This window comes from Toxorhynchites rutilus, chromosome 3, assembly GCF_029784135.1.
Source record: "Toxorhynchites rutilus septentrionalis strain SRP chromosome 3, ASM2978413v1, whole genome shotgun sequence".
NCBI classification, from domain to species: domain Eukaryota; kingdom Metazoa; phylum Arthropoda; class Insecta; order Diptera; family Culicidae; genus Toxorhynchites; species Toxorhynchites rutilus.
Genome location: NC_073746.1, coordinates 148,125,720 through 148,152,485, shown reverse-complemented (window position 1 = coordinate 148,152,485; position 26,766 = coordinate 148,125,720). Strand labels below are relative to the sequence as shown.

Here is a 26,766-nt window from a genome sequence, read left to right as displayed (position 1 = left end):
GCGGTTGCGCATGGTGGCCGGAAACTCTCGTTTTTACTTTTCCTCGTTCACGAAACATTTCGGATGGTGGCGGCGGAACGGGTTCCGCGGTCCGTCGTCTGCGGGTTTTGAGGTATGTACTTTTTTTTCGGACGGTTTTTCGCTTTTATTTTGATTTCTGTTTATTTTGGTGGAAAATCACCAAAGTATAGGATAACCGGAGGATAAGTAAGAGGGAAATAATGTTTCTTCGAGTTGGTCTGCTCCGCGGTCTCGAAGATGTGGGATTGCCGGATAATGTATGCGTTCGTGTTCAGTGCGGCACAAGGAGAATTTTAATTATGACAGGCTATCGTCGAGATAATGAAGCTAACGCATGCGAGGAACCGAGAGTGAGAGAAGGAGACAGTGTGTGTGTGTGTGTTTTTGAAGATTTATGGAACGAAAAAACGCTCCATCATGAAAACAAATTTACTTTTGTTCCATTGCACGGACGACGCGGGGCTAATCTCACCAAATTTATGGCCGTATAACTTTTGTAGGGATTCCACGGGCCGGGTTTTATTCGGAAATGTAGCAAATAATACTATGACGCACATCGCAAGCTTCATTCTCACCCCCGGATGCTTGGGATTGCTCTCATAAGCCGCTTGTTCCAACTGTCACATGTGATAAATTCACCCTAATACTCTTTAAAGCTGGTGAGGCTCTGATTGGGTGAAGATTTTTTTTTTCCTGAAGCTGGTCAACAAAAGTGAGCTCAAATTTCGAACGTCGTCTTGGAATGTCCTTTGCTCAAGAATTGTTTTTTGTTGTTGTATATATTGTACATGTTTATTGAAGCTGTTCGAAAAAAATCTTCCTATTATCCCACTCCGATTTATGCCATCGAAGAGGATAATATATTTTTTGCATTACAAACATAATTCATAATGTTGTTTTCTCACGAAGGTGAAAATTAGGGCAAAATTAAAAAGGCCATATTTCAAGGACTGACTTTATTCGAATTACATCGACCAAAGCGTTAGTTGTTTTTTCGCAAAATGAGTTAGAGAACGAATTTAAATCGTTGAAAAAAGAATATTCAATCTATTTCAACGAGAATAAATTCATTGAAAAATAACTTTTGAGCCTTTTGACCGACTTTCGAATTTTTTTTATGAAAATGGAAGGTATTTTAAGAATGTTTTAATTTGTCTGATTTTATATACCTAATATTTTATATACCTTTTCACTACTTTTGGTGTGATATAAAACTGAAGAGTTTAGTTAAAAGAGTTAGTTTTTTTTACAAACAATACATACCTATTTCATTTTTAATGTATATTGTTTTGATGCTTTTCAACATATATAGTCATTGAAAAAAGCAATTTTTGAACCGCTTGACTGATTCTCGATACCAGCAATTGAAAGGTGCATATTCAGTTGAACTTTTAACCACACATAGAACTGCAAATTAAATGCCTACTTTTAAGTAAAACCTTTGAAAAAATGTGATAGATTGTGAATTTCGAGTCTTCAAAAATACCAAAGATTATAAAGAAATCTTCCGTAGCTTTGGTTTCGACACCTCAAAAGCAATGAAAAGCGATTATTTAGGTTTTCGTTCTAAAGTTTTTAGATTGACGAATGTCATGCCAACTCGTCTTAGTAGTTGGCAGCACCATCTCAGATAGTAGTGAAACGTTGTGGGTATAAGGACATGGGTCATTTAAGCAACTTTGCATACTTGAAATATTCGAAAAATAATTAGACTACTTTTTGGAAAAAGCCAAATTTTTTTTTCTTAATTTTTTACAAAAACTTATAACATAAAAACCATGATAGCTACAAAATTCTTGATAAAGGATGAAATGTAGGAAAAAAATTTCGCTGGCAAAAAAGTTATTTAAAAAAATAATATTCATTTTTCTCAAAAACATATTTTTTTCCAATTCCCAAAAATATATTTTTGAATAGCCCTTACAATTTCCAGCAAGTCGTCCATACATCGGAAGATGTGCACTTTTTTTTGTTTTTCGAACAGCAACTTTTCCATGTTTTCTTCGAAAAAAAATACAAATTATCCTTATTTTGTTTAAAGTCAAGATAGCGATATAGTGTATTCGAGAAAGTTTTAGTTTGTTAAAATATAAACGTTTGTCCAAAACATAAACTTTCTCTCTTTTACAGTTTTTGGAATTTAAGTCATTTTTGTATGAAGACTTCTGAAAAAAATAATGTTATGCTCGTAACAGTTTTATGTGTAAATTCTCACGTTTGACGTGTTCTTGACATGTTTCCAAATTAAGAAAGGTTAGCAGAGCATTTGAAATACGATAATTTATACATAAAAATGTAACGAACTGAACATTATTAGCATTTTTTCGAAAAAAAAATGGAAAAGTTGTTGTTCGAAAAACTTTTTCCACGTAAATGCGCCCATCGTCCGATGTATGGAAAACTTGTTGGAAATTTTAAGGACTATTTATATCTATTCTTTCAGAATTTTAAAAGCATATTTTTTTTCAATTAATTTTTTTTCCAAAAAATTCTTTGATAATTTCGAATGAAAACAAAAATAACTTCCTACATTTCATTCTTTGACTAACATTTTGTAGGTCTGATAGATTTTTTATGGGTTTTTTTTTAAATTGAGTTTTTTCAATTTTTTTTCGAAAAATCTTAATTTAAAAACTATAAGATCTATAAAAAGTTGATCAGAGAATTGAATGTAGGAAATTACTTAGGTTTTCACTAAAAAATATCAAACAAAATTTTAGAAAAAAAAATCATTAATAATAAAATATTTTGAAAATTGAAATAATTTTTTCTCGAAAACATGTGTTTTTAAAAATCTGAAAAAAAATGATAGAAATAGCCCTCTGAACAACTGACAACTTTTTCATTTTTTTTTTTTTATCCCATTTATTTATTTAAGGCTCATTAGCATTTTCGATGTAACAGAGCCGAATTTTAATCGTGTACATGTCACATGGTTATCATATCTATAATTAGCACATTACACAGTTGTCATTCGCCAGTATTCCTTCTATACCATTACATATGTGAATACACAGTAGCCATTTAGGCGTAAGAGTATTCTTTTCTGTTCTTCCATTATCCAGTTGGACCACCGGACAGCGGAGACAGTTGATTGATCATTGTTGAGTTATTTATAGAACAGCAGCCCGATGTGTCTTGCAGAGCAGAGCAGTTGTATGGATGAATCGATCTTATTTCGACCGTGGATCGATCTCCATCGCTGATGATTGTTGCGTGGACGTAGCTATTCTGTAACAACACAAAGATGGTCAATGAGGGCCCTGAGTTTTGAACTCACGATCGATCGCTTACTAAGCGAACGCGCAACCAATGTGGCTACGGAGACCCCCGTTCATTTTTTTTAATTGAAAAAATACTATTAATGTTTAATTCGTAACATTTTTATGTATAAATTATCGCAATTTACATGCTCTGCTAACTTTTCTCTATTTAGAAACATGTCAAACGTGAGAATTTACACACAAAAATGTTACGAGAAAAACATTATTTTTATTCAGAAGTGTTCATGCTAAACTGACTTATATTCCAAAAACTATAACAGATAAAAAGTTGACGTCTTCGACAAAAGTTCATATTTTAATAAGGTATAAAATTTTGTCGAATACACTATATCACTATCTTGACTTTAACCACAATTAGGATTAATTGTATTTTTTTCATAGAAAATATAAAAACATTGTTGTCAGAAAAACTTTTTCCCTGTAAAAGTGCCCATCTTGCGATGTATGGACGACTTGTTGGAAATTTTAAGGGCTATTCAAAAATATAGTTTTGGGAATTTTTAAATAAATACGTTTTTGAGAAAAATGGATTTTAGTTTTTAAAGTAACTTTTTTTTTCAGCGAAATTTTTTTCCAAAAAAATTTTTTGGTATTTTTTGGTAAAAATATAAATAATTTCCTACATTTCATCCTTTGACATGAATTTTGTAGGTATCATAGTTTTTATTTTATAAATTTTTGTAAAAAATTAGGAAAAAAATGGCTTTTTCCAAAAAGTAGTCTAATTATTTTTCGAATATTTCAAGTATGCAAAGTTGCTTAAATGACCGATGTTTTTACACCCACAACGTTTCACTACTATCTGAGATGGTGCTGCCAACGGCCAGTCGAGTTGGCATGAAATTCGTCGATTGTATGAGCAGTAGTGTTATTTTTCTACAAACGAATACTTTTCATTTGTTGTTAAAATATCGAAAATCAGACCTTAATCATGCACAAATGTCTGATAATACGATAATACGCATACTATCAGATTTTGCCTATACCTCAAGCTTCACTTGTGATGAGAGATTTTATGTTGTCTTGATCCATGGAACATGCTTTACAGCTAAGTATTTGCTTTTGGATTAACTCCACAGTGTTGCCAAATTTAGTCTATTTTTATTTACATTATAGGGCAGATTCGATTATATACCGTCTCCAATTTCTCTTCGCTGTATATAGTCTAATTGAAAAAAAAGTTTAATTGTTTTAGCTACATACATTTTTTGTTTATTGAGTATAAAAAAAGAATTTGTTTTTTTATTCATCATCTAAAAGTCAGAAAATAAATATCTCACATGAAAAAATTACTTATATCCGGAATCCTTCTGGAGATGCTAGATAATTATATTTGATGAAAAATTTTTCTACGCCTATGTTTCAATTTCAACAAAGACATAGTTATTGGAATTTTATTTGTTTCGGACTCTATTTGACTTAAATTGGCTGTATTAAAAAAGTACGTTATATAGGATGATTCTGTTGCTTCCATTTGATGGATCAGACAATCTAATACAGGATATATTTGTGAAATAGTGAATAACTTAAAAGTTAGTTGTTTTCAAGGTGTTATTATGAATTTTATCCCTAACATGCATAAACAAACTTGATTGTTTCTATCAATCAAATCAAAGACCTTCAACACTTTACAATTCGTTCTTTTGACACCCAACTTCTTTCGTTCCTAGTTTCGCCGCAATATCATTTTAAACAATTAAAATTAAAAATCAATTAAAAGTCGTCAAATAAAATATTCCAAAACAACGATTTTACTCCACTGTACTTATTATAATAGTCAATTAATTTTCACTTTATGGTTGAATATTACATTTTTTCTTGAAATAGACGTATTTCATGCCAACTCGACTGGCCGATGGCAGCACCATCTCAGATAGCAGTGAAACGTTACTTATGCATACTTGAAATAATAAAAAAAAGAATTAGACTACTTTTAAAAAACGGTCCGAAAATTTTTTCTTGATTTTTTCCAAAAAAAAAATTATAATTCAAAAACTATAATTGTAAGAAATTGTTTAAATTTTCATAAAAAATACCATCTTTTTAACATAACATTTTTTTTGAAAATAAAATTTTATTGAGAAAAAATTGTTCTAAAAATTAAAATTATTTTTTCTAGCATTTTGTTTCATATTCTCAGAAAAATATATAAATTGTCCTTACAATTTTCAACAAGTCGTCCATACATCGGAAGATAGGTACTTTTACAGAAAAAAACTTTTTCATGTTTTCTTTGAAAAAATTGCAATTAATCCTAATTTTGTTTAAAGTCATGATAGCGATATAATGAATTCGATTATGTTTTAGATCTTATTAAAATATAAACTTATGTCGAAAATGTCAACTTTCTATCTCTTATAGTTTTTTGAAAAAAATAAGACATATTTGTATTAGGACTCCTGAAACATTTAACCCTTTCACGACCACGGGGACGCTGATGTCCCAAGCAAAAATCATGGATTAATTAAATATTTAACCATTGTTTTTTTTATTTTAATACTTGGAATGTACTTTTTATAATTTTTACTGGCAATATATAATAGCGACCATATGGACATATTTGTCCCATAAATTTCCAAAAAAAAAGGAAAAGTTTTTTAAATTTTTAGTATAAATTATGTTTTAAAAAATTGATTTAATAAGATACCGTAACCTTATGGTCCTGAAAGGGTTAAGTTTCACTCGAAACATTTTTGTGTGTGAATTCTTTTGTTTTACATGTTCTTGACATGTTTCCAAATATAAAAAAAGCTAGCAGAACTTATATATCGCGATAATTTATACAAAATATGTCACGAATTAAACATTAATAGTAATTTTTCAAGTAATTTTTTTAGTTATGAGTTTTTGTTAAAAAATTAGAAAATTTGTTTGGTTTTTTTCAAGAAGTAGTCTAATTATTTTTCTAGTATTTCAAGTATGCGAAATTGTTTGAATGACCCATGACACCCACGACGTTTCACCACTACCTGAAATGGTGCTGCCAACTCCTAAGACGAGTTGGCATGAAATCCGTTAATAAGCCATTTTTTTTTGAAACTGCATACCATCGAGTATAAAATTGTAAATAATCGAATCATATATAATCGAGTCAGTATATAATTTTTTTTCTCTATTTCTCTATTAGTGACTTTTAACACATTTCCGCTGGTTCGTCACCTTTACTTCCATTTATGGAAGAATGTCGGGAGTGAGAATTGAACTCGTGATCTCTGCGTGAGAGGTATGGATGTTACCACTACGCCAGATCGCTTCCACGACAGTATATCATCCATTCGTTACATAATGGAGTCCGACCTGTATCTCAAAAAAGGAAAAAAAAACATTTCTGTGAGTTTTTTTATATCGTGTAACAACATTTTAGCTTACCAAAAATTATATAAACATTACTAGTAGCCTCAAGTCTCGATTTTTCAAAAACCGTAAAATAAGCAGTAAAACTTTCAAATGTTCCACATAAAAGTAGACATTTTAAATTCAGCTTCACATTGACAAAAATACCTTTCGTTTGTTAGTAAGAGATCAAAAATCTGTCTGGTGATTCAAAAGAAACGTTTTTTTAAAGAGGTTCGTGATGAATTTCATGCCAAATCGTCTTAGGAGTTGGGTGCATCATTTTAAATTGCAGTGAAATTTTGTTGATGTAAAAACATTGGACATTTAACACGTTGACTGCCACGGTTTTACACCGACTCTATGGATTTTTTAAACGTATTAGGGTTATCGTTTCTTACCGCAGTGGAAGGTATTTATATTCGAAAGGGAATGTTTATAAGCTTATATGCTTATATTAGTTACCTTTATTATCATATGTTATACTGCCAGTCTGATATTTTTTGTAAAAAATTAGAAAAAATAACTTCGGCGCTTGTCAAACAGTAGTAAAGTTTTTTTTTTGAGATTTCAAGTATGCAAAGTTGCTTAACACGCTGACTGACACCGAGTTTTCGTTCAGGCTGTGTCAGTCACCGGTGACTGACGTGGCAGTCAACATGTTAAGCAACTTTGCATACTTGAAATCTAAAGAGCGCCAAAGTTATTTTTTCTACTTTTTTACAAAAAATATGTAACCCAAAAACTATAAGACATACAATTTTTTTTCAAAATTGTTTAAAAAAAACATTTACAGAAAATGTCAATCGCCAGATGTTACACAGAAAATTGTTACGAGTGAAACATGAGTAGTAATTTTCCCAATAAAAGAATGAATAAGTTTGTTAATTGGAAAACCCTTCTCCTGTAGGAGTACGTTTCTTCAGGTGTATGAATGACTTGTTGGTTATTGTATGAGCTATACATATTTGTTTTAGAATTCAAAAAAACTTTTCAGAGAAAAATAATTATGAAATTGTTTTTTTCGGACCACCCTAAAATGGAAATGGGCACCCAAATGAAACAATAAACAAAAATGTGTTTTATATTTTGCGGTAAGGAACAAAACAACCACTTTTCACCAAAAGTCTGACAACTACCAAATCGGTTTGGCATATAATGGCTATATGGTAAATGGATTGCCGAAAATTTACAAAACCCAAGTGTCATGTTGCGAAAATCGCATGGGTGGAGTAGAAAATATTGGTTAGCTTAATTCTTTTTTCTTCGTTAATTTTTGCACTCATACTACCACTCCGTTTCATATCCATTGAACCACTCATTTTCTTTGAGTTCCCAGAGATTTAAAAGAGATCGGTCGAAAGGATGGAATGATGTATAATAACTATCTTTGTTGGGGAAACTAGTTTTATAATCTTAATTGTTTGGCTCAGATGCGAAACATTCAAAGAGTGATTAGGGTTTCATGGTAGTCTTATATTTATTGGGTACTAGCTGAATCGGCGAACTTCGTCCCATCAACAATTGATATTTTCATTTGAATAATTTCGAACACTCAAGTTCCTACAGAAATTATTTTTCTGTACGTGATCTATATTTGTAGTATATCATTTCTTTTTAAGCATATAAACCTGATGGAGACTAAGACGCATCAAACCTGATACTGACTGTTCAAATCCGTTCCTCCGTTCTCAAGTTAAATCGTGAGGAACGGACACCAAATCATTTTGTTTTATATATATATATATATTAGGGTGCCAATGAAAAGGCTCATCTCGAGTTTCAGAAAGTTACCCCATAAAAAATGTTCACCACCTCGAAAAAACACCCTATGCAAAATATCAGCTAAATCGGACTTAAAGAAGAATGGCGCAAAGCGGTCAAAGTTTAAGTTTTTTGAAAATCGAAAAATCACCCAAGGGGGGAGTAAAGGAAATCGGGGTTTTCGAAAAAAGTTTTTTGATACCAAATGTTTTAGAATTGCATGAAACGTCGAGATCTAGTGTCATCTTGAAATATTTTTTTTGTCAAAAATCGGCACTCTGGGACATAGTTTTTTATCGGCATGCGAAAAGAAAAGTATGATTTAGGGTGCCAATAGAAATGGTTATCTCAGTTTTTCATTCGGAACTTGCTACGAAATCTTGATTTGCACAATAATATACCCTATGCAAAATATTAGCTCATTCGAACCTCATTTACTGGTGTCGCAAACGTTAAAATTAGAGTTTTTTTTTGAAAAACGAAAAATCACCGAAAATCGAGGTTTTGAAAAATTTGTTTTGGATGCCAAATGTCTTAAAATTGCATTACTCGTCGAGATTTACAGTTATCTCGAAAAAATGTTTTGTCAAATAAATGTTTTGTCAAAAAAATGTTTTTTGGCACTTGGTCGTTTTTCCGTCTGAAATAGACTTTTGAAACAATTTTTTTTGGGATAACTGTTAATCTCGACGAGTAATGCAATTTTAAGACAACTATATTATTGTGCAAATCAAGATTTCTTAGTAAGTTCCGAATGAAAAATCGATATTTCGGAAGATTGGCTCTCATTTGGGGCCACTTTGGTTTGTTAATGACGCCTGCGTTTTTCTTAATAGAGTTAAGGCACTTATCTACGCAGATGATATGAAGCTGTACATGGAAATAAAGAATGAAGAAGACTCTCAAACATTCCAAAATGAAGTTAACATAGTTTATAATTGGTGCACTAAGAGTTTATTACAGCACAATGTTAGGAAATGCACTTTGATGACTTTTACGAGAAGAAGAACACCATTGAACAATGGTGTTAAGCTGGGAAATCAACCCATAAGTGGATGTCCACGAGTAAGAGACTTAGGCGTGGTCTTAGATTCAAAACTAACCTTCGTTGACCATTATAGTACTATGATCCATAGAGCAAATAATATGTTGAGCTTCATCAAACGCTTCAGTTACCATTTCCACGATACGTACACAATAAAAACATTGTATATAACATACGTCATATCAATTCTCGAATACTGTAGTATTGTATGGTCCTCTTACATAACTTCACACGAAGACAGAATTGAATCTGTACAAAAACAATTTCTATTATTTGCACTGCGTAAACTAGGCTGGTTTTCATACTATCTCCCTCCATATGAGGCATGTTGCATGCTAATAAAATATAAAAAGCTTAAAAGAATGTCTGAACTCTGCCATGATTCTATTTATTATTGACATCATATCACAACGATTGGACTCAGAAGGAATATTAGGAAACCTAAATTTTTACGCACCGATTAGGCACCTGAGAAACCCTAACATTTTCTACATAGATTACCGAAGAACGAATTATGCCAAATATAGTCCTATTAATCGTATGATGAGCGAACACAGTGAAATAATTGATGTAACCATGTCAAGGTTAATTCTCAATGACTATTTGAATAGAATAAGATATAGTTAAATTTCACTCTAATATTTGGGCAGCATATTTAGTCTACGCTGGTTTGACGAAATACATAAATAAATAAAAAAAATGTTGTTAAAATCGTCTTTTGAATTAAACGGATAAATTATCCAGCCAGCTCTCTTTAGATTTTTCTTTTTTTTAGTTTTAAGTAGTATTAAGAATGTATTGGACTACAATTTTGATTGACGACAAAAAATAATAATTCATAAAATTTTGTTCGGCTCAATCACATTGTTATCAACGAATGATTCATCCTGCGCACCATAGAAATAGTAGGGGAAGTGGGGGCATAGTGGTCACCCTAAGGAATGTGCCCATTTCCAGCGTCCACATACCGATTCAATTCCCGTTTCTCGAAGAATATTAGAATTCAACTCATTGTTCTTCAAGATAGCAAACGGCTTTAACTAATAAAAATCAAGAGAGTACACTTTTCATTATTACAAAAAAAGGAGAAAAATCGAACTTTATTTTTGCTTGGAGGTAAAGGTGTCACCTAGTGGGGGCAAAGTGGTCACTCGCACATATCAAACTAAATGGGATAGATTTATGTGTTTTTTCGTCCAAATTTGTTCACACCATACTTGATATAGTAGGTACATGTATGAAATAAGCTTGGCCTATTCACCTAGAGTCTCAATTTAAATTTTCTCATGCATACAAAAACGTAGTAAGAAACACATAACGTTCAGCATAATGAGGCTTGGTTTAGTTGGAGTGGTATATTTATCCAGGGTCAAAGCCACAAAAGGATCTTCTTCAAGAGCAGAATGTGATGCGGTATATCAGCTTTAGTAAACAGAACATTGTATTTTTTTATTTATATTTTGATATCCGACAGCTTTATTGAATTACAGGGTGACTCAAAAATCATTTAATTCGTTGAACATAAGGTGACTATCAATATGGCAACACAGTCAATAGTTATACTACCAAACAAGCAGATGACCACTTTGCCCCCCATGACCAATTTTCCCCCGCTACCCCTACAACGAAACGGGTAGGTGCAAAATCGAAGACATGGACTTCTGTCAAAATTCAGGACTGAAAGCATAATAAAACTAGTTAGGGAGCGAGTTCGCCAGAATCTGGGACAATCAGGGAGATCTATGGCCAAGAGTTTTAGCGTTTAAGCTTTAAAATGATGTACATCCCGTTCTTCTGCATCCTATATACAAAAAAAAAAGTTTGATTTGTAATGATAAAATGGGAAATTACTTTTCGGGCTACCCAATATAAGGGCCTGCGAATGTTTGCGGAGTCAGGTGCTTTTCATTTGATTTTATAAGAAGTTATTTCACTGACAAGCAACCGTAATCTCCGTTTGCATAATATATTTAACATCCGTTATGAATCGCGAAGTAATCATCGCTGCGCATTATATTCTATCATAAATATCTGAAGGATCAGCGGTCCTGTTTTGACGATGAATTTGTCTCAAGGACAATATTTGTTTCATGATTTTCACTCTAGCCGCAAAAGGGAGTTCAGTGCTTGCGTGACCTTCATCGTCTCGCATCGAGCTCCGATTTCAGGCTTAATTATGATCATTGATTCCTATTATCAAAATTACCGTCGGTGAGCGTCGGGCCGAACATTATAAGCGAATGCGTCCAACCAATTTAGAGTTCAAATCAATGCAATGTAGCTAACTGGCCCCACCGTCGTCTTCATTGGCGAGCTTCTGCCCTCAAAGCAACGATTGCTGTCGCCGTGTCTAAGACGCATTTGTCTGGATGATGAAAAATTCATACCGAAAAGAAACACCGTTCCTGCAGCTATGCGCCCCGCGGGATCACGTTGCTCGGCCATTGGCATCGCACCGAATGCAGGCACTGCAAGCGCAGGGCAGCGCCCCGAATGTCACCTTTTGGTGTGATCTTCAATTGAATAAATATCTGCTAGTGAATCACATCACAAACATATGACCGGAGTGGCGCGCGAGATATGGGGCTGGTGCTATTATGCATGCAGCCTGGATGGATGCAAATGGATGGAGAGAACGCGGTGATTCCGCAAGTCAAGCAGTCTGACCATATAGACCAATAAATTAGTCTTTATTGGATGCTACAATAGAGCTGTGTTGCAGGACTTCGCGCTCGTTCGGCGATTGATTTCCATCGAGTCAAACTAGCGCAGTGATGCGGCGGTGCATCTATGCATAGGCAGCCCGCAGCTTCCGATGGTGTGAGAGCTGGACTGACACACTGCTCTCTATCATGACTGTCAGAATGATTGAATTGTTAGGACTCAATTGAGGGACGAAAACAGATCGTTCTAGGTGAGATGTAATAGAAGACGCGTTCGGAAAGATTGTTGCATTTAAAAACAGAAGTGAAGACGAATGTTTCGTGTGCCTAGGGTGAAATGTTGTGCTTCGTTGTCGACACTAGTGTTCAATTAAATACTATCGAGCACAGATTGTTGACAGGCCCCCGATAAGTTCATATTTGGTTTCAGGGAAACAAAAGTTATACAATCAAAGCAGAATCAGCATTCAATAATGGAGAAGTTTTCAGATGTATTTCGATCTTACTGATCGAAAAACACTATAGAGCAATTTCACCTCAAATCAGCCGGTCGCTGACCCGACCCTCTCCGATTTTTTTGAAACTTGGAACTGATGATGGAAACTGCTGATTTTATAAATGATTTTAAGCTCAATTTTCATTATCATTTGACCAATTTTAATTACGACTTTTCTTTTCAAAGGGCGTATTTAAATCATTGATTTTCTTTCAAAAAATTGCAACTCAAAATCCAGATATCTTGATATTAAACTAAATTTTTGAGAAATATTCATGACCAGTACATTTGAAATGTTATTTTTCCTAAATGGTTTTATTTTCCAACAACTTTTTCGAGCATCATATTTCAATCAGATATCTGGATTTTGAGTTACGATTTTTTGAATGAAAGATCAATGATTTTTAATACACCCTTTCAAAAAATCAGTCGTTATTTAATTTGGTCATATGACAATTGTAGTTTTGGGTACCTTTCATAACGTGTACGAAGTTTCAACAAAATCGAAGAAGATCGCGTCAAAATTTGCTGTTTTTTGACTGATTCGATGATGGACACCTATGTATGATTGATAAATTACATTTTTATTTTAAATTTTAATGATGTACAAACTTGCAATACAGTGTAATATACCTTTGACACTTACTGTGTACACCTAGCTGGCCTTCTGTTAAAATTGTAAATAAAAATAAAAAAGTAATCTACAAGGTGCAGTTCGATGTAAAATCGTCTGCAGAGGTTCTAAGGTTCTCATTGTTATCGAATAATTTTTTTTACCTATTTTTCGACACGTGGATGTTTTACCATCACTTTTCTCCCAGTTCATCGAATCAGCGGTGAGTTTTCTCATTTTTACACCATAAATATTGATGAAAAAATTACTAATTAGGTCGGGTAAGACGGACACTCCTTCGAAGGGGAAGACGAACATTTTGTGTTGAAAACAAATTGATCATCCCTTCATTCTTTATCTCAACACATGCCCAGTAACTGCGTTTGCGAGAGCAACCGGAAGTTATGGACGAACCATCGGATGGAAGAGGCTGTAAAAGTTGTTAAAGGGGTAGTACGCTATGAACATCATAAAAAGTATGTGATTTTCGTGATTTTTAATATATTGATATTGAGTTTTTGCTTCAAAAATCGAGACAAAAACATTCACCAAATTTTATTTTTCAAAATATCGAAAAAAATCTACGTACGATGACTGAGAATTCAGTGGAGAATCTGGGGAAAACTATTTCATCGAATTCGGATGGACCGTTCCGGAGATAGAACTCCCACCAGTTTGCAAAACTTAGTTTCGAAAAAACGTCTTTTAAATGTTGGATCCGCGCTCCTTACGTAAAGACGTAGGTACACTAATTGGCTTGTAACTTTGGAACGGAGCAGCGGACGGACCTGGGACAAAAACTATAGCGAAGTAAACATCCCAGAGAACATTTTAGGCTTTTTTTTAAATTCTTTCAAGTTTCCATAGTGTACTACCCCCTTAAGGAAGGGTCCCCCGTGAACACAGCTGCGTTGGTTTCAACATTTCAAGAACAACACTCATACGGCAGTAGGAACAAGAGCTAGCGCGACATCTCCTCGACCTAGATTCTATGGGAAGTCCTTGACGGAAGTCAGTAAATTGGCTACCGAACTGGCGGAAAAAAGTATTCGTTCAACAAACCAGCTCAGATGGCTCAGATGGCTGGAATAAACCAACTCAGATGGCTGGTTTAGCGGGTTTCAAAACATAATCCGAATCTGTAATTCCGGAAGCCGGGAGCTATTTTAGACTTGAAAAAATGAGAAAAATTAAAACGGATCTTCTAGGTGGCTTTAGTCAAGCCTTTTTGTTCAATCATTTTTAACACTAGAATTACCGACAGTTGTTATATACCTATTTCTACCAAACCGGTCATTTTGACCGGTGTGATGTTCAATTGTCAAAATATAAAAATTCGAGAAAAAATTACAGAGAATAAAATATATTTCATTCTAATATTGGAAGTACATGATAAATACATCTATTTGCACAAAATATAGTATTTTAATTTGCATTTTTTGTTCAGACATACACTCGACAAAAAAGTTAGAGAAACATAGTGCAAAGCGCAAAGTGATTTTTGAAAAGACGTAACTTCTTGAAACATCACCGTATAAAGATGGGATGCATATCATTTTGACTTTCTGGTTTTTGAATATGTCATGAACATATTCTTATCCGGGTGTATGTAGATAGAGTGGACAAAAATATCAGGAAGTATTAAAAAATCGATTTCTTTCTGTTTTTCCAAACTTATTGTAGGTTAACACAATTTTTTTGCTAACCAACTCAATAACAAATCCGATTAACCTTATTAAACAGCTTTCATTTGATTCCTATAACATTCATGTAGTACTTTTATATGCAAAGATATTTTTGTTTCAATGAAAAGTTACCCCTTAATCTTTGATGATAAAAAACTCAATAAATAATCATCGCATCGCAAACGGAGAGGTGGTTTTTATAACTCCAATAAATTCTGTTTAAAGTTGATTTGTTGCTTTGACGAAAAAATAATTTGAATTTATTGCATCAATTTTAAAAAAGTGTGAAAATTAGGTTTTTTATATCATTTTAGAGAATTTTCTGTAATTTAATACTGTATCTCTTAAACTCCTGTGTGCATTACATATTGATATCTTCAGCCGTTTTTTCTGGGCGATCGATCAAAGTATGGAGTAAATTAGAGTTCCCCTTCAAATGAACGATTCGTAACTTCCATTTTCTTGCGTTTATGGGTATGATGATTGCAAGGAGTGATGATATTCACGAATATACTCACGTATTTTCATATATAAACACACTCTACCCCTCCAATTATTGCTTCGAAAATGCTGTTTATTTATATCCTTCCTGGAGTGCATTCAGCTTTTTGTGCAGATACCTCCATCAGCAGAAATGATAGCTATGTTGACGGTCATTCTCATCCGAAGATGACGACAGTATCAACATTCTTCTTGGTATACGTAAATTGATTCTCTTTACTATTGCTCTCTGAGGAAACAAATATTTTTTTCTCATGATTGATCATCTATATTTCAGATACTGGTCAAATTTTAGAATTTAATTTCATAAACATCTTGATCGATATCAGCGAAATCTTCCCTTGAATCTGTTACGTCCACTAAAACTTTAGATATGTTCGGGCATATCGGCATTTTTAGGTTAAGTTTTATAACTAGATAAAAATATATATATTTAGAATATTGTTATTTTCCCCTCTCAATATAATACAAATATTCACAACTTACTTATACTGCCAACTAATATAACTGTAGTTTTTATAAATCAACCCAATTTTCCACAATTTTGTGAGTATTTCAACTGCACTTATTTCAACATTACCTATTTCTACCGTATACAACAATTGTCAATGAGAAAATAAAACTGCATCCCAATATATTAAAAAATTCTAAAAATTTCCCAAATTTTGTAGTTTAGAAGAAGTAATTGTTCCAGAAACTTTGATTGGCTGGCACCGTAGTGGCAGATTGACGTTGTTTCTAAGCAATTTTGGAATTTGGAATTGGAAAAATCACAACCGGTCATTTTGATCGGTCGGTAGAAATAGGTATCCCACAAATGTATAACAGAAAAATCGAAGGTGAGATACTAAAATCATTTATAATATTGATCAATATGTGAATTTAGAAAAAGTCACAACATCATTAAAAAATTGAAAAATAAATTTCAATACAAAATCTCATAAATAAATTATATAACCGGTCATTTTGACCGGTTGGTAGTTCTAGTGTTAAGGCCTATTTGAAGTCTTCATTTTTTGAGTACATCAACTTGAATTTCAAAATATAACTTTTCAGTTAGTGTCCATCTTTCCCTTCAAGTGTTCATCTTTCACGAATCATTCTTATTTTTTCAAAGGTGCCGGACACATTCATTTTGCAAAATTTCTGCCTTAAAAATAACTTTTATTATAAAAAGAAACTTGGACTATCAATTTGTGTTGAGATAACTATTTTTTTGTGAAGTTCACGAAAAAATACAATTTTTACTAAATCAAGGGTGGTAAACCCTTCCCCTAATCTGTGACTATAAAATTTTTGATATTTTGAATTGGATATTGTTGTTGACTTATATGTTGACTTTTAATTTTCACATTAGTATGTGTAACTATGAATTTCGTGAATTCCGATTCCATATTCATACACCAGGCTATACTTTATATCAAATTGGGGACGGAAATTCAGAAGACGGGAAATTGATCAATTACTTTTTCCCATACATTGGTGATCTGCTATCGAATCACGAAGTTTATTTATGAACAACCATACTTCATATCTGATCAGCAAATCACAAAGCTAGCCAATCAGTTTCGCAAAACATTTTGTGTTGCTTGACAATGGCAAATCGTCAAATAAACAACACATCATTGAATACGAGCGGTGGTTTCCAAAAACATAAACGCATGTTTTGTAAATACACTCTTTCCTCCTTACCGTAAACACAAACTGGTCTTCTTATAGCCAAAACAACTATGTAACCCTGACCGTGAAAGCAAGAATGCGATTTAGTAAACATAATCGAAGAATCACTAAGACTAAGTCGCATGGTTGGTAAACAAGATTAGGTTATGAATAAACAAAGGTGGAGGAGGATGCTGAATAATATTTTTAATTAGATTGTATCAGGGAATCAGGGATAAACAAACAATCTCAAATAGTCATCCACACAAACTACGAGCAAGGACTTGTCCATCATTCAGCTTTTTTTTGGTCAGATTGCGCAAATGAGAAAATAGCAGGAGGTCTGACAGTCGCATTCGTGAGAACGAAACAAACTCGGTTCCCAACTTTGAAGTATGATAGCCACCCACCCGCCGTTGGTGGTCTAGATCAGATCAGCACCTCCGCGGTTACCGACGCTAGAAACGAGTTTGTGATTCGCTCGTTCATTCAAATTGCAATGTTGTTTTTTAATCCAAAATGCTTGACACTCAAAAATGGCTGCTCTTTGTGCGTAACCGGTTATTGGTTGAATGTTGCATGACGAGCTTTTTTCGAATTCAGACCCAACTCGGATAAATAAACCACGTTTTCACGCCACACAGGGTTGTTACGTATCTGCTGATCTAAACCGAATCAGAATCCTAAGATTTTGTTTTCTATGCAGGGAATGTAGAGCCATTCTAAGCAATAGAATACAGTGACTTATATTCCGTTTCCAACAAGCACTTGCACGACAAACTAATATACTAACAAACATAACTAAGAAACGCGATCTGCATAAGTAACCAAACGAAATTTTGCAGTTGATTCGTGGACAATTGACTGTAGCAACAAGTTGCGACCAGAGCGGTCGTTTGTTGCTCTTTTCATATGCTCTTCACATCACGTCGTTTTGCTCGGTCTTGCCGATGAAAACATCTTGACATTTGATTTTTTTTCCTCCGATATTCAGGTTCCACACTGTTTACACAGTTTCCCCTCTCTTCGGATAGAGCCTTATCGGCAAGGTGATGAAGACCAGAAACGGTAAGCGATATCCGTGCGGAGTTTTACTTTTCATTGTAATTGAAGCTGTGCACCATGTTGGAGACCCGGTGGTAGGGTAACTGGGGAGATCAGGACACTTGTTAATTCTGTTTTATATATTGCAGCTTGTGGTGGCGTGGTTTCCATCCATAATCACTTGCGGTTCATTTGGTCTACAAATGCTTATTTTATTGGTCCGACGTGGACTGGAAGACCAGAGTATACACTCAATTTTGTAGTTTCACTTGATTTGAGTCGCTTCTTGGATACGGAGTGTGTGCGATTTTTTGTGCGGAATACGCCTAGAGAAAACGAATCACGATAGAGGAACTACGATAACTATTTTGTGTTGGTCTCTCAATTAGAACACAATGAACACGATAGTATGAAAGAACGAGAGTAAACAAGTTAGGTTCTTGTTTAACCTGGTGATCGAACACGTGAACGATAGTAAACCTAACATTTTTATGACATTATAAACTATCGGAAAACCACCTTTAAACATGTTGTTGAAAAGCATTTTGTCTGATCATACATGACGGCTTCCACGTGGACAATTATTTTGACATTTTTATTTTATTATGCTTATAATGTTTGTATTTTGATTATACTTTTTATCTTAAAAACGTCTATTACAGTAAATTCTCGTAAATTTTAATGCTGCAACGATGGCAGTTTGGTCACGAGCGGTAGCTTGGATGTTATTGCCTAGGATATGTTTGCGAGAAGTTATTTTTTTTCTATGTTTTGGTTTCGAATGTTCAAAATACACGTTTAGCATTTGGAATAGTTTTTGTTTCACGTTGGCGACGCTTCCTAAGTTCAGTTATAAATGTCTTAGTTTAGCAAAACTTCTCGAATGGAATGGAAACTGGCCCGACGAGAGAGCTCTATCGCAACGAATCGTTTAGCGTCTATTCACCAAATTCATGGGAAATGTTTACCGACATTGAATGGTATTCTCGGAAAGCTACCTTGAGTTTCGACAACATCCCGCCGAATCTATCAAAATAAATACTCCCACTCACAAACTTCGATTTACACGGAAATTCTCCTCTGTTTGACCGCCGAGGAACCGATCAGCTTTCTTTTTAGCCTGCTTTGAATCAAACAACAAATTCTAGAGATGAGAGATTTCTTGGTAGCGACAATGCAATGGGCATACGAACAAATAAGTAGGTACACATTGATAGATAGATTTCTTTCTTTTTTTAGCGAAAGTTCACCTGAAGATGCTTTGATGGTATTTACTTCCTCTGGGTCTTTTTTGCTGTTTGCGAAAGTATAATTCACCTTCTACGACCGACGTAACAAGACAATTTCATTCAAGACAGTTTCATATTGTCAACGCGAAATTAGCGGAAACATAACTCATCATAGTGTGATTTGGAGCTCCGTGTAATCCTCAGATTTCGACTCGCAGCATTGCAGGTGGAAGTTCGCTGGTTTTGGGAGGAACGTTTTCAAAGAGGGCTGATTGAGATAGCTTTACCATCAACACGAGTTAATAGTCAGGAGATCAACGAAGTACTCCAGAATCATATACTGGCGTTTTTGAACCACCGTGAGGTCAAAGGGTAAAAAAGAATCATCTAAATTGTTACGTAGCGGTTTTCAAAAAATTAAAAAATTTCAAAAATGGCGGCCATACGAATAAAAAACTGGCTTTTTCCAACAAAAGTCACTACAGGTCGGACTCGATTATCCGGAGACTCGATTATCCGGAGTATCTTATTTTTGATTTTCGGTAATTTTGAATAATTGGTATAATAATTCTATATTGAATAGCTAATATGGGTATCAAAAGAAAGGGCTTGACTAATAGTATGCAGTTATTTATGAAAAATGCAAATCCACGATGGCGGCCACTACAAAATGGCGGATTACATATTTTCTCAGAGCTCCATCAATATGGGTATCAAAAGAAAGAGCTTGATTAGTAGAACACAGTTATTTAAGAAAAATTCAAATCCAAAATGGCCACCATCACAAAATGGCACCATATGTATTTTTTCACAACCCAATCAATATGGGTATCAAATGAAAGGACTTGACTAGTAGAATACAGGTATTGATGAAAAATGCAAATCCAAGATGGCGGTCACTACAAAATGGCGGATTGAATATTTTCTCTAAGCTCCATCAATATGGGTATCAAATGAAAGAGCTTGACTAGTAGAATACAGCTATTTATGAAAAATTCAAATCCGAAATTGCCACCATCACAAAATGGCGCCATATGTATTTTTTCACAACCCCATCAATATGGGTATCAAATGAAAGGGCTTGACTAGTAGAATACAGTTATTTATGAAAATGCAAATCCAAGATGGCGGCCACTACAAAATGGCGGATTACGTATTTTCTCAGAGCTCCATCAATATGGGTATCAAAAGAAAGGGCTTGACTAGTAGAACACAGTTATTAATTAAATTCCGAAATAGCCAACATCACAAAATGGCGCCATATGTATTTTTTCATAACCCCATCAATATGGGTATCAAATGAAAGGGCTTGACGAGTAGAACACATTTATGAAAAATGCCCAAAAATGCACCAAAGAAAATTCTCGACTAGTAGAACATAGCAGATAATGAAAAATCCAATTTCAAGATGGCCGCAGTCCCCAAATAACTAATTACTTTTTGAATGGTTTCATTCAGCTAGACCTGTTTCTATGTATGTTTGAATGTTTGTTGGGTTGTCCCACATTAATAGAAAATTGACACCTTTCCAAATTTCAGATCAATCATTCAACAGATTGATCTTAAATTTGGAACATACGTTTAATTCTACTGTCATGATAAAACTGCGTATTCCATGTTCTTGAAAAATTCAATTTGGCCGCCGCAAAAAAATGGCTGAATGGCTTGATTTGGAGAATACACTACACTATGAACAACATAAATTCGTAAAGGTCGCCGCCACAAAATGGTCGACTATGTATTTTTTGCAATCCCCTCAATATTGGTATCAAATGAAATGATTTGAATAATAGAATACAGTACAGGTCGGACTCGAATATATACAGACTCGATTATATGTGATTCGATTATATATAATTTTGGACTCGATTTTATTCAGTTTGGGAAATTTTTTTTTTTATATTTCAAATATGGCTTATCAAATGAAGAAATGTAACCTTTCAACGTTAAGGTGAAGTTAAAGTGGCTATTACATGAACAGTGGGGTAAAAATCGTGATTTTTGAAGATTTTGCCTGAATTTTCACCAGGAATTGTTTATATCGATATTGCAGCCAAATTAAGAATGATAGAAGTTGTGTGTCAAAGAACAAATTGTGGAGCGGTTAAAGAACTTCATTTTAATTGATAGAAACAATCTAGTTTGATATAAATTTTTAGCATCAAATCAATAATAACACATTAAAAATTAAGAGAGAGTTTCACTTCCAAAATGTTATTAAAATTCACTAATTTAGTTGTTCTACTACTATATCCTGTACTAAATTTTCTCATCTTTCAAATGAATGCAACAGAATCGTCTTTCGTAGCGTACTTTGTAATGTAGAACCAGTTTGAGGCAACAGAGTCCGAAACAAAAAAAAAAGTTCGATAACTCTGTCATTGTTGAATTTCGAACATTTGCGCAGATTTTTTTCATCAAATATGATCGTTCATCACCTCCTGAGAGAATCTGGATATATTTATTTTGTTCATGTGAGAAAGGTGTTTTCTTACTTTAAGGGGATGAATCAAAAATCAAATTCCTCTTTTATATTCAAAAAACGAAAAATACATGTTAAAAAAAACAATACAAAAAAAATGTTTTTTGACTCGATTATATATAGTGAAAAGAAATCAAAAACTGTATGTAATCGAGCCCGCGCTGTATCATTTATTAAAAAATTCGAGCTGCCGTTACGATGTTAGATCAACTTTTTTGATCTCAAAAAAGCGTTCTTCGTATCGCTGCAAAATCTATTTCGAAGCTTATTTTTGTTCTGATTTTATTCAGTGAGAACGTTACACTAATACAACGCTAATACTTGTCAAATTGGAAAAAAATATGGGATTTAAGATTGGCGCAGCCTTGAGCGTCGAATCATCAAAATCGAATCTTTTTCTCTTTTGCTTAACCACGAAAAAACTGCGACAAATATTCTTTGAAATGATCTGCATTTCCCTATCCATTGTACTGATAATCTCTTCTGCTGCTATTTCAACCTAAACATTTTTGTCGCTTTTCAAATGATCTACATATTGATTAGCATTGGACATTAAAACAACGTGAGATCCTTGCAGATATTAGTGAGAATGATCAAATGAAAATCTTTCAGCTCTTCATGTGGCATCGTGAATTCAGGTTTTTCAGCCTGGAACAACCGATTCAATCTGTTAATCTGAAGCAACTCATACGTAGCTCTGTACGACGATAATCTTTCGGGCGATCCTTGTTAGGAATTCCGTCCTTATGAAACTGATCAATCATTGCGTTGTAAATGTTTTTATGTTCAGTATCACCAAGCGATACTGCGGCGTCAAATTCATCACGCACCTCAATGTTGCTTTGTTCAAATGTAAGAAATTTTACAAGTGAAAAAAATTTGTACCAATCTGTACTTTTTGACGAAAATCTGTACTGTGTACCGTACAGAATCTGTACCAAAAATAACGAATAAATCTGTACCAATCCAGACAAATCTGTACGTGTGGCAACACTGGTTGTAATATTATCCTGAATTACTTTACATAAACATAAGTATGTTTTTTACTCGATGAAACACACACTGGACCAAATCACTCCACATCAAATTTTAATGTCCAAAAATCATGTGTTTTATTTTATTACATATTTGGTAGTTTGAAGCTTCATATAAGAATTAAACATTATTGATAGAGAGATAACAAGCGTAGCTCAGTGTACAATGTGACTTTTTTCATTTAGACCGTATAGGTTCGGAAATGTTAGGCGATTTGCTCAGGGGGTCCTAATTGTCCCCACTTACCCTATATGGGGCATAATAACATATGAATGAAAAGCCGGTAGAGAACAAGACTAGAATGACTTGAATTTGAGCATCTGTAGCTGAGAATAGGTACGTTATCTTAATTGTATTAAGATAAAAGGAGTGGAAAAAGATAGCAGAATTTATTTATTTGTACCAGAGACTGTTAACATTGTGTTAACCATTGCGGACCGCTCACGAGTTTTCTCGTGTTTCGTGTTCCGTCTATTACGGATGGATCACGAAATAACCCGTGTTTTCTACACTTGATGGTTAAATCCTTAGTCTGCTAAGAATCTGGCAAGACCTACCGATGGCTCGCCTTCGTCTCATTTACACCGAAGGAAACGATCTCATTCGTGGAATCCGAACAAATGAAGCGTACAAGTTTGCCCCAAAACGTGCGGTCCTTAATGTGTGATTAACACCTAGGCTAGCCGGCATGCACAGATAAACCGTAAAAGGCAGAGCATATATTAGGACAGTACTGATAGCAGTGCTGTTAGTTTCATAAGCTTGAAATCAACCGAATCGTGATAATAGGAAAAAGCAAATGAGAAGCGGAAATTGAAGGAATGGTCTTCCATTGAAAGAAATGTTTTTGGAGTTGAGATTATAATATGAAAAATTTGTAAGTCACTTCAATTATTCATGGATAATCTCATTTGTGATGTACATCGAATTGAATCAGCATCTGATTAAAAGTGAATTTACATTATAATCGATGAAAGGCGTCTGGTTACGCCAACAGATAATAGAATCGAAAACAACACAGTGATGCAAAGGATCATCCGGAAAACCACCGTATCATAACATATCGAGCTTCTCCTGAAACTTCGGCTTCCAACACATTGCTGTAGTAGAGCACGACATATGTATGTTCCATAAACTGTTCTGCGGGTATTCGTAATCACCAACGCACAAATAAATTAAGAGGTTGACCTTTATTCCATGGAACCTTCATTAAGATAAATATATCGATATGTGACTCACATTTTTACGTGACAATACAATATGCAAAATCTAGCTCTTGATTGATGACAAAGAAGGAGGAACTGTACTTTATCAACAGTGCGTAACGATCTCTTTATTGTGAGGAAAAAAGAAATCCATTGAACTAAATTGCTTATATTTCACATATATTTAACCAATCGATCATACCCAAAATGCTGGTGAAAAAACAAGAACTAAGCACCCCCCAATCGCAGCATAACATCAACAAAACCCGATCAGATTCACTTTCCGCCGATGCGCAATCCCTGCCCGGTTGAAACGCACAACGCCGAACGAGTGGCGAACGATCAGGCAGACGAGTGCGCGCGGGTGGTGGAAAAGATCAGTTTCGGAACATGTCTCACTGGAAATATTATGATCAACTCGTGCTTTTTTTTCTCTTCTCCTCCTCCACTTAATGCACGTTATATATGTGCGTGCTCTGTTCACGGCGGATTGCGTAACAGCATACAATCATACGCCTGAAATGGTAGTTGTTTTAGGTCATCATGTCACAGTGCTCTCGCGGCGAACCAGTGCCGCAAAATAGGATAGGAGAGGCAACAACACGAAAAAAAAACCAGCGTGTGTTTTGATCAAATGCTGGGTGTTTATGCTCGACAAACCCACATATGTATATGCACTTTACGTTACTTCCCCGCTTCGCACCCTCCGTGCGGCCGCGAGAGCACTTATTCTTTACTACGCTGCCTCTCGACTATCGATCTCTCGTGTGACACAACAGAACGGTCTGTGAATAGTAAACAAAACAGTATAATAAGTGAATTTTAATAATTACCACATATTGTTGCAAAATATTGATTCCTAGTTCCTTTCGATAACATTTGAAGTTCGGGCACGTATCGTTCACTGTTGTCGATTTACACAAATTTGCACAAAACAGCAGCCACAGAAGCAATAGCAGCCAGCAGCAGCTACTAAATGGCAGATAGATGTTTACACAAAAATATTGAAACCAGTCTCACAACGTCACGAAAAAACCGCCTTTCGAAATATTGAGCAAAACCCGCGATTTCACTTTCACTCGCGTCCGTATTCGTCCAACGCCGCTGAACAACTGTGAAGAGCGCTCCGAGCATGACCATCGACAGTTTATGGATGGATTCGTAAAAACCTCCTTCTCTCTTGCCTTGGTCGGATGGCGGCGCAGTATGTAGAGTATAGTATCAAGCCGAAGTGCCTTTTTTTTCTTTCCTTTTCCCTGCTACACCAAATAAAAGCGAAAAGGCAGTATATTCTTCTGAAGTTGTTCCTAGTTGTTTTTTTTGTTTTGTTTATTTTTTCGATAACACCAGCGCACAGGAGACGACCATCATCTTTCGCCGTCGCTTGTGTGTTGTTGGGAACGTACGCAGGTTCGTCTGGTCTCCTCTCTCTCTGATGAAACGTGGAATGAATGAAGTGCAGCTGATAATGCGCTCCGAGCATACATACAGCCAGTCATAAAAAATACACACACACACATACACATACACACACACAAGGGTACAACGCCAGGCAAGGAGCCGACTCAATAAATACATAACGCGGCTAATGTCCCGACGTTCTCGTCACTTCGGGCCATCAATTCACTGCAGGACGCGATTCACGCATTGGTTGATGCGTGTGATCGCGCAAGGAATGTACTATTTATGGATGTGTCCTTGGAATGCTGCACTGCATCGGGATGCTCATCAAAATTTATGGTTATTATTTGTCCCGAGACACACAACCAAGATGGGATTTAGGATATATGCGCCGTAGGTTGATTTGAAAGACTGATATCAAGTTTTTTTTTCTTCACGAGCACGAGGTTATCCAAATGGGTTCGTTGCTTATCATCCCTCGAAAGTCTCCAATTGACAGGACGCATGGGGACGCGTTCGATTTGAATTCAAATTTCGAACATATTGAAATAACTCGTAGTTTATCTATTCGTTATCTCGTCGTTATCACAGTCCACGTGCAAAATGTGTACAACATGGAAATTCACGTCTAAATGTATCTGAAGGAGGAAAACATTACTAGAAGCTGAACCAGCAATCTCGTTTCACTTTTTATCGTTTCATTATTTTTTTTACTTTTTTCTTACGAACCAGACTTGTGTTTCTGATGAAAATCCTGGTATTCTCGAATTTCAGAAATCATGCATATATGTTCTTGAGGATCGTAAAATTTATGAGGCTGATTCGACCGACGGTATGAATGAACACAACATATGGACATTCTGCGTAGTCTGGATAGGAAACTAATTTCAGTACAGGCCGGACTCGATTATCCGGAGTATTGATTTTTTTCACTCCGAATAATCGAATCCTCCGGATAATCGAGTCATGAAAAAGCGAATTTTCTCTCTGTAAAAGTAATATAATTATGATTTGCACTTATTTATTAAACGGTTTTATCTAGGTTGACCCGTTTGTATGTTTGTGACTTTATAACTTTGTAAATTTGTTACTTTGTATGTAGCGCTGTAGAAATTTAACCCCCCTTCCTGTTGACCGATTGATCTGAAATTTTGAACACATCTTTATCTCTGGTGTCATCATAAAACTGCGTATTTCATGATCTTGAAAATCCAAGATGGCGACCTCTACAAAATAGCGGATTACATATTCTGTCAGAACCGCTTCAATGTGGGTATCAAATGAAAGGGCTTGACTAGTAGAATAC

The 26,766-nt window shown here is 34.7% G+C and overlaps 1 protein-coding gene across 2 annotated transcripts in view; it reads right to left on the bottom strand.

Moving 5' to 3' along the window:
• The window catches only part of LOC129775785 (facilitated trehalose transporter Tret1-like), a 125,322-nt gene that overhangs the window by 53,938 nt on the left and 44,618 nt on the right, over positions 1-26,766 (bottom strand). Inside the window, exon 2 of one of the 2 annotated variants that reach the window (XM_055780879.1) lies at positions 24,893-25,491. In XM_055780879.1, coding sequence (XP_055636854.1) covers positions 24,893-24,938 — 46 coding nt within the window. In that variant the 5' untranslated portion in view covers positions 24,939-25,491. The remainder of the gene's footprint in view (positions 1-24,892; positions 25,492-26,766) is intronic. The other variant, XM_055780880.1, reaches the window with a different exon arrangement.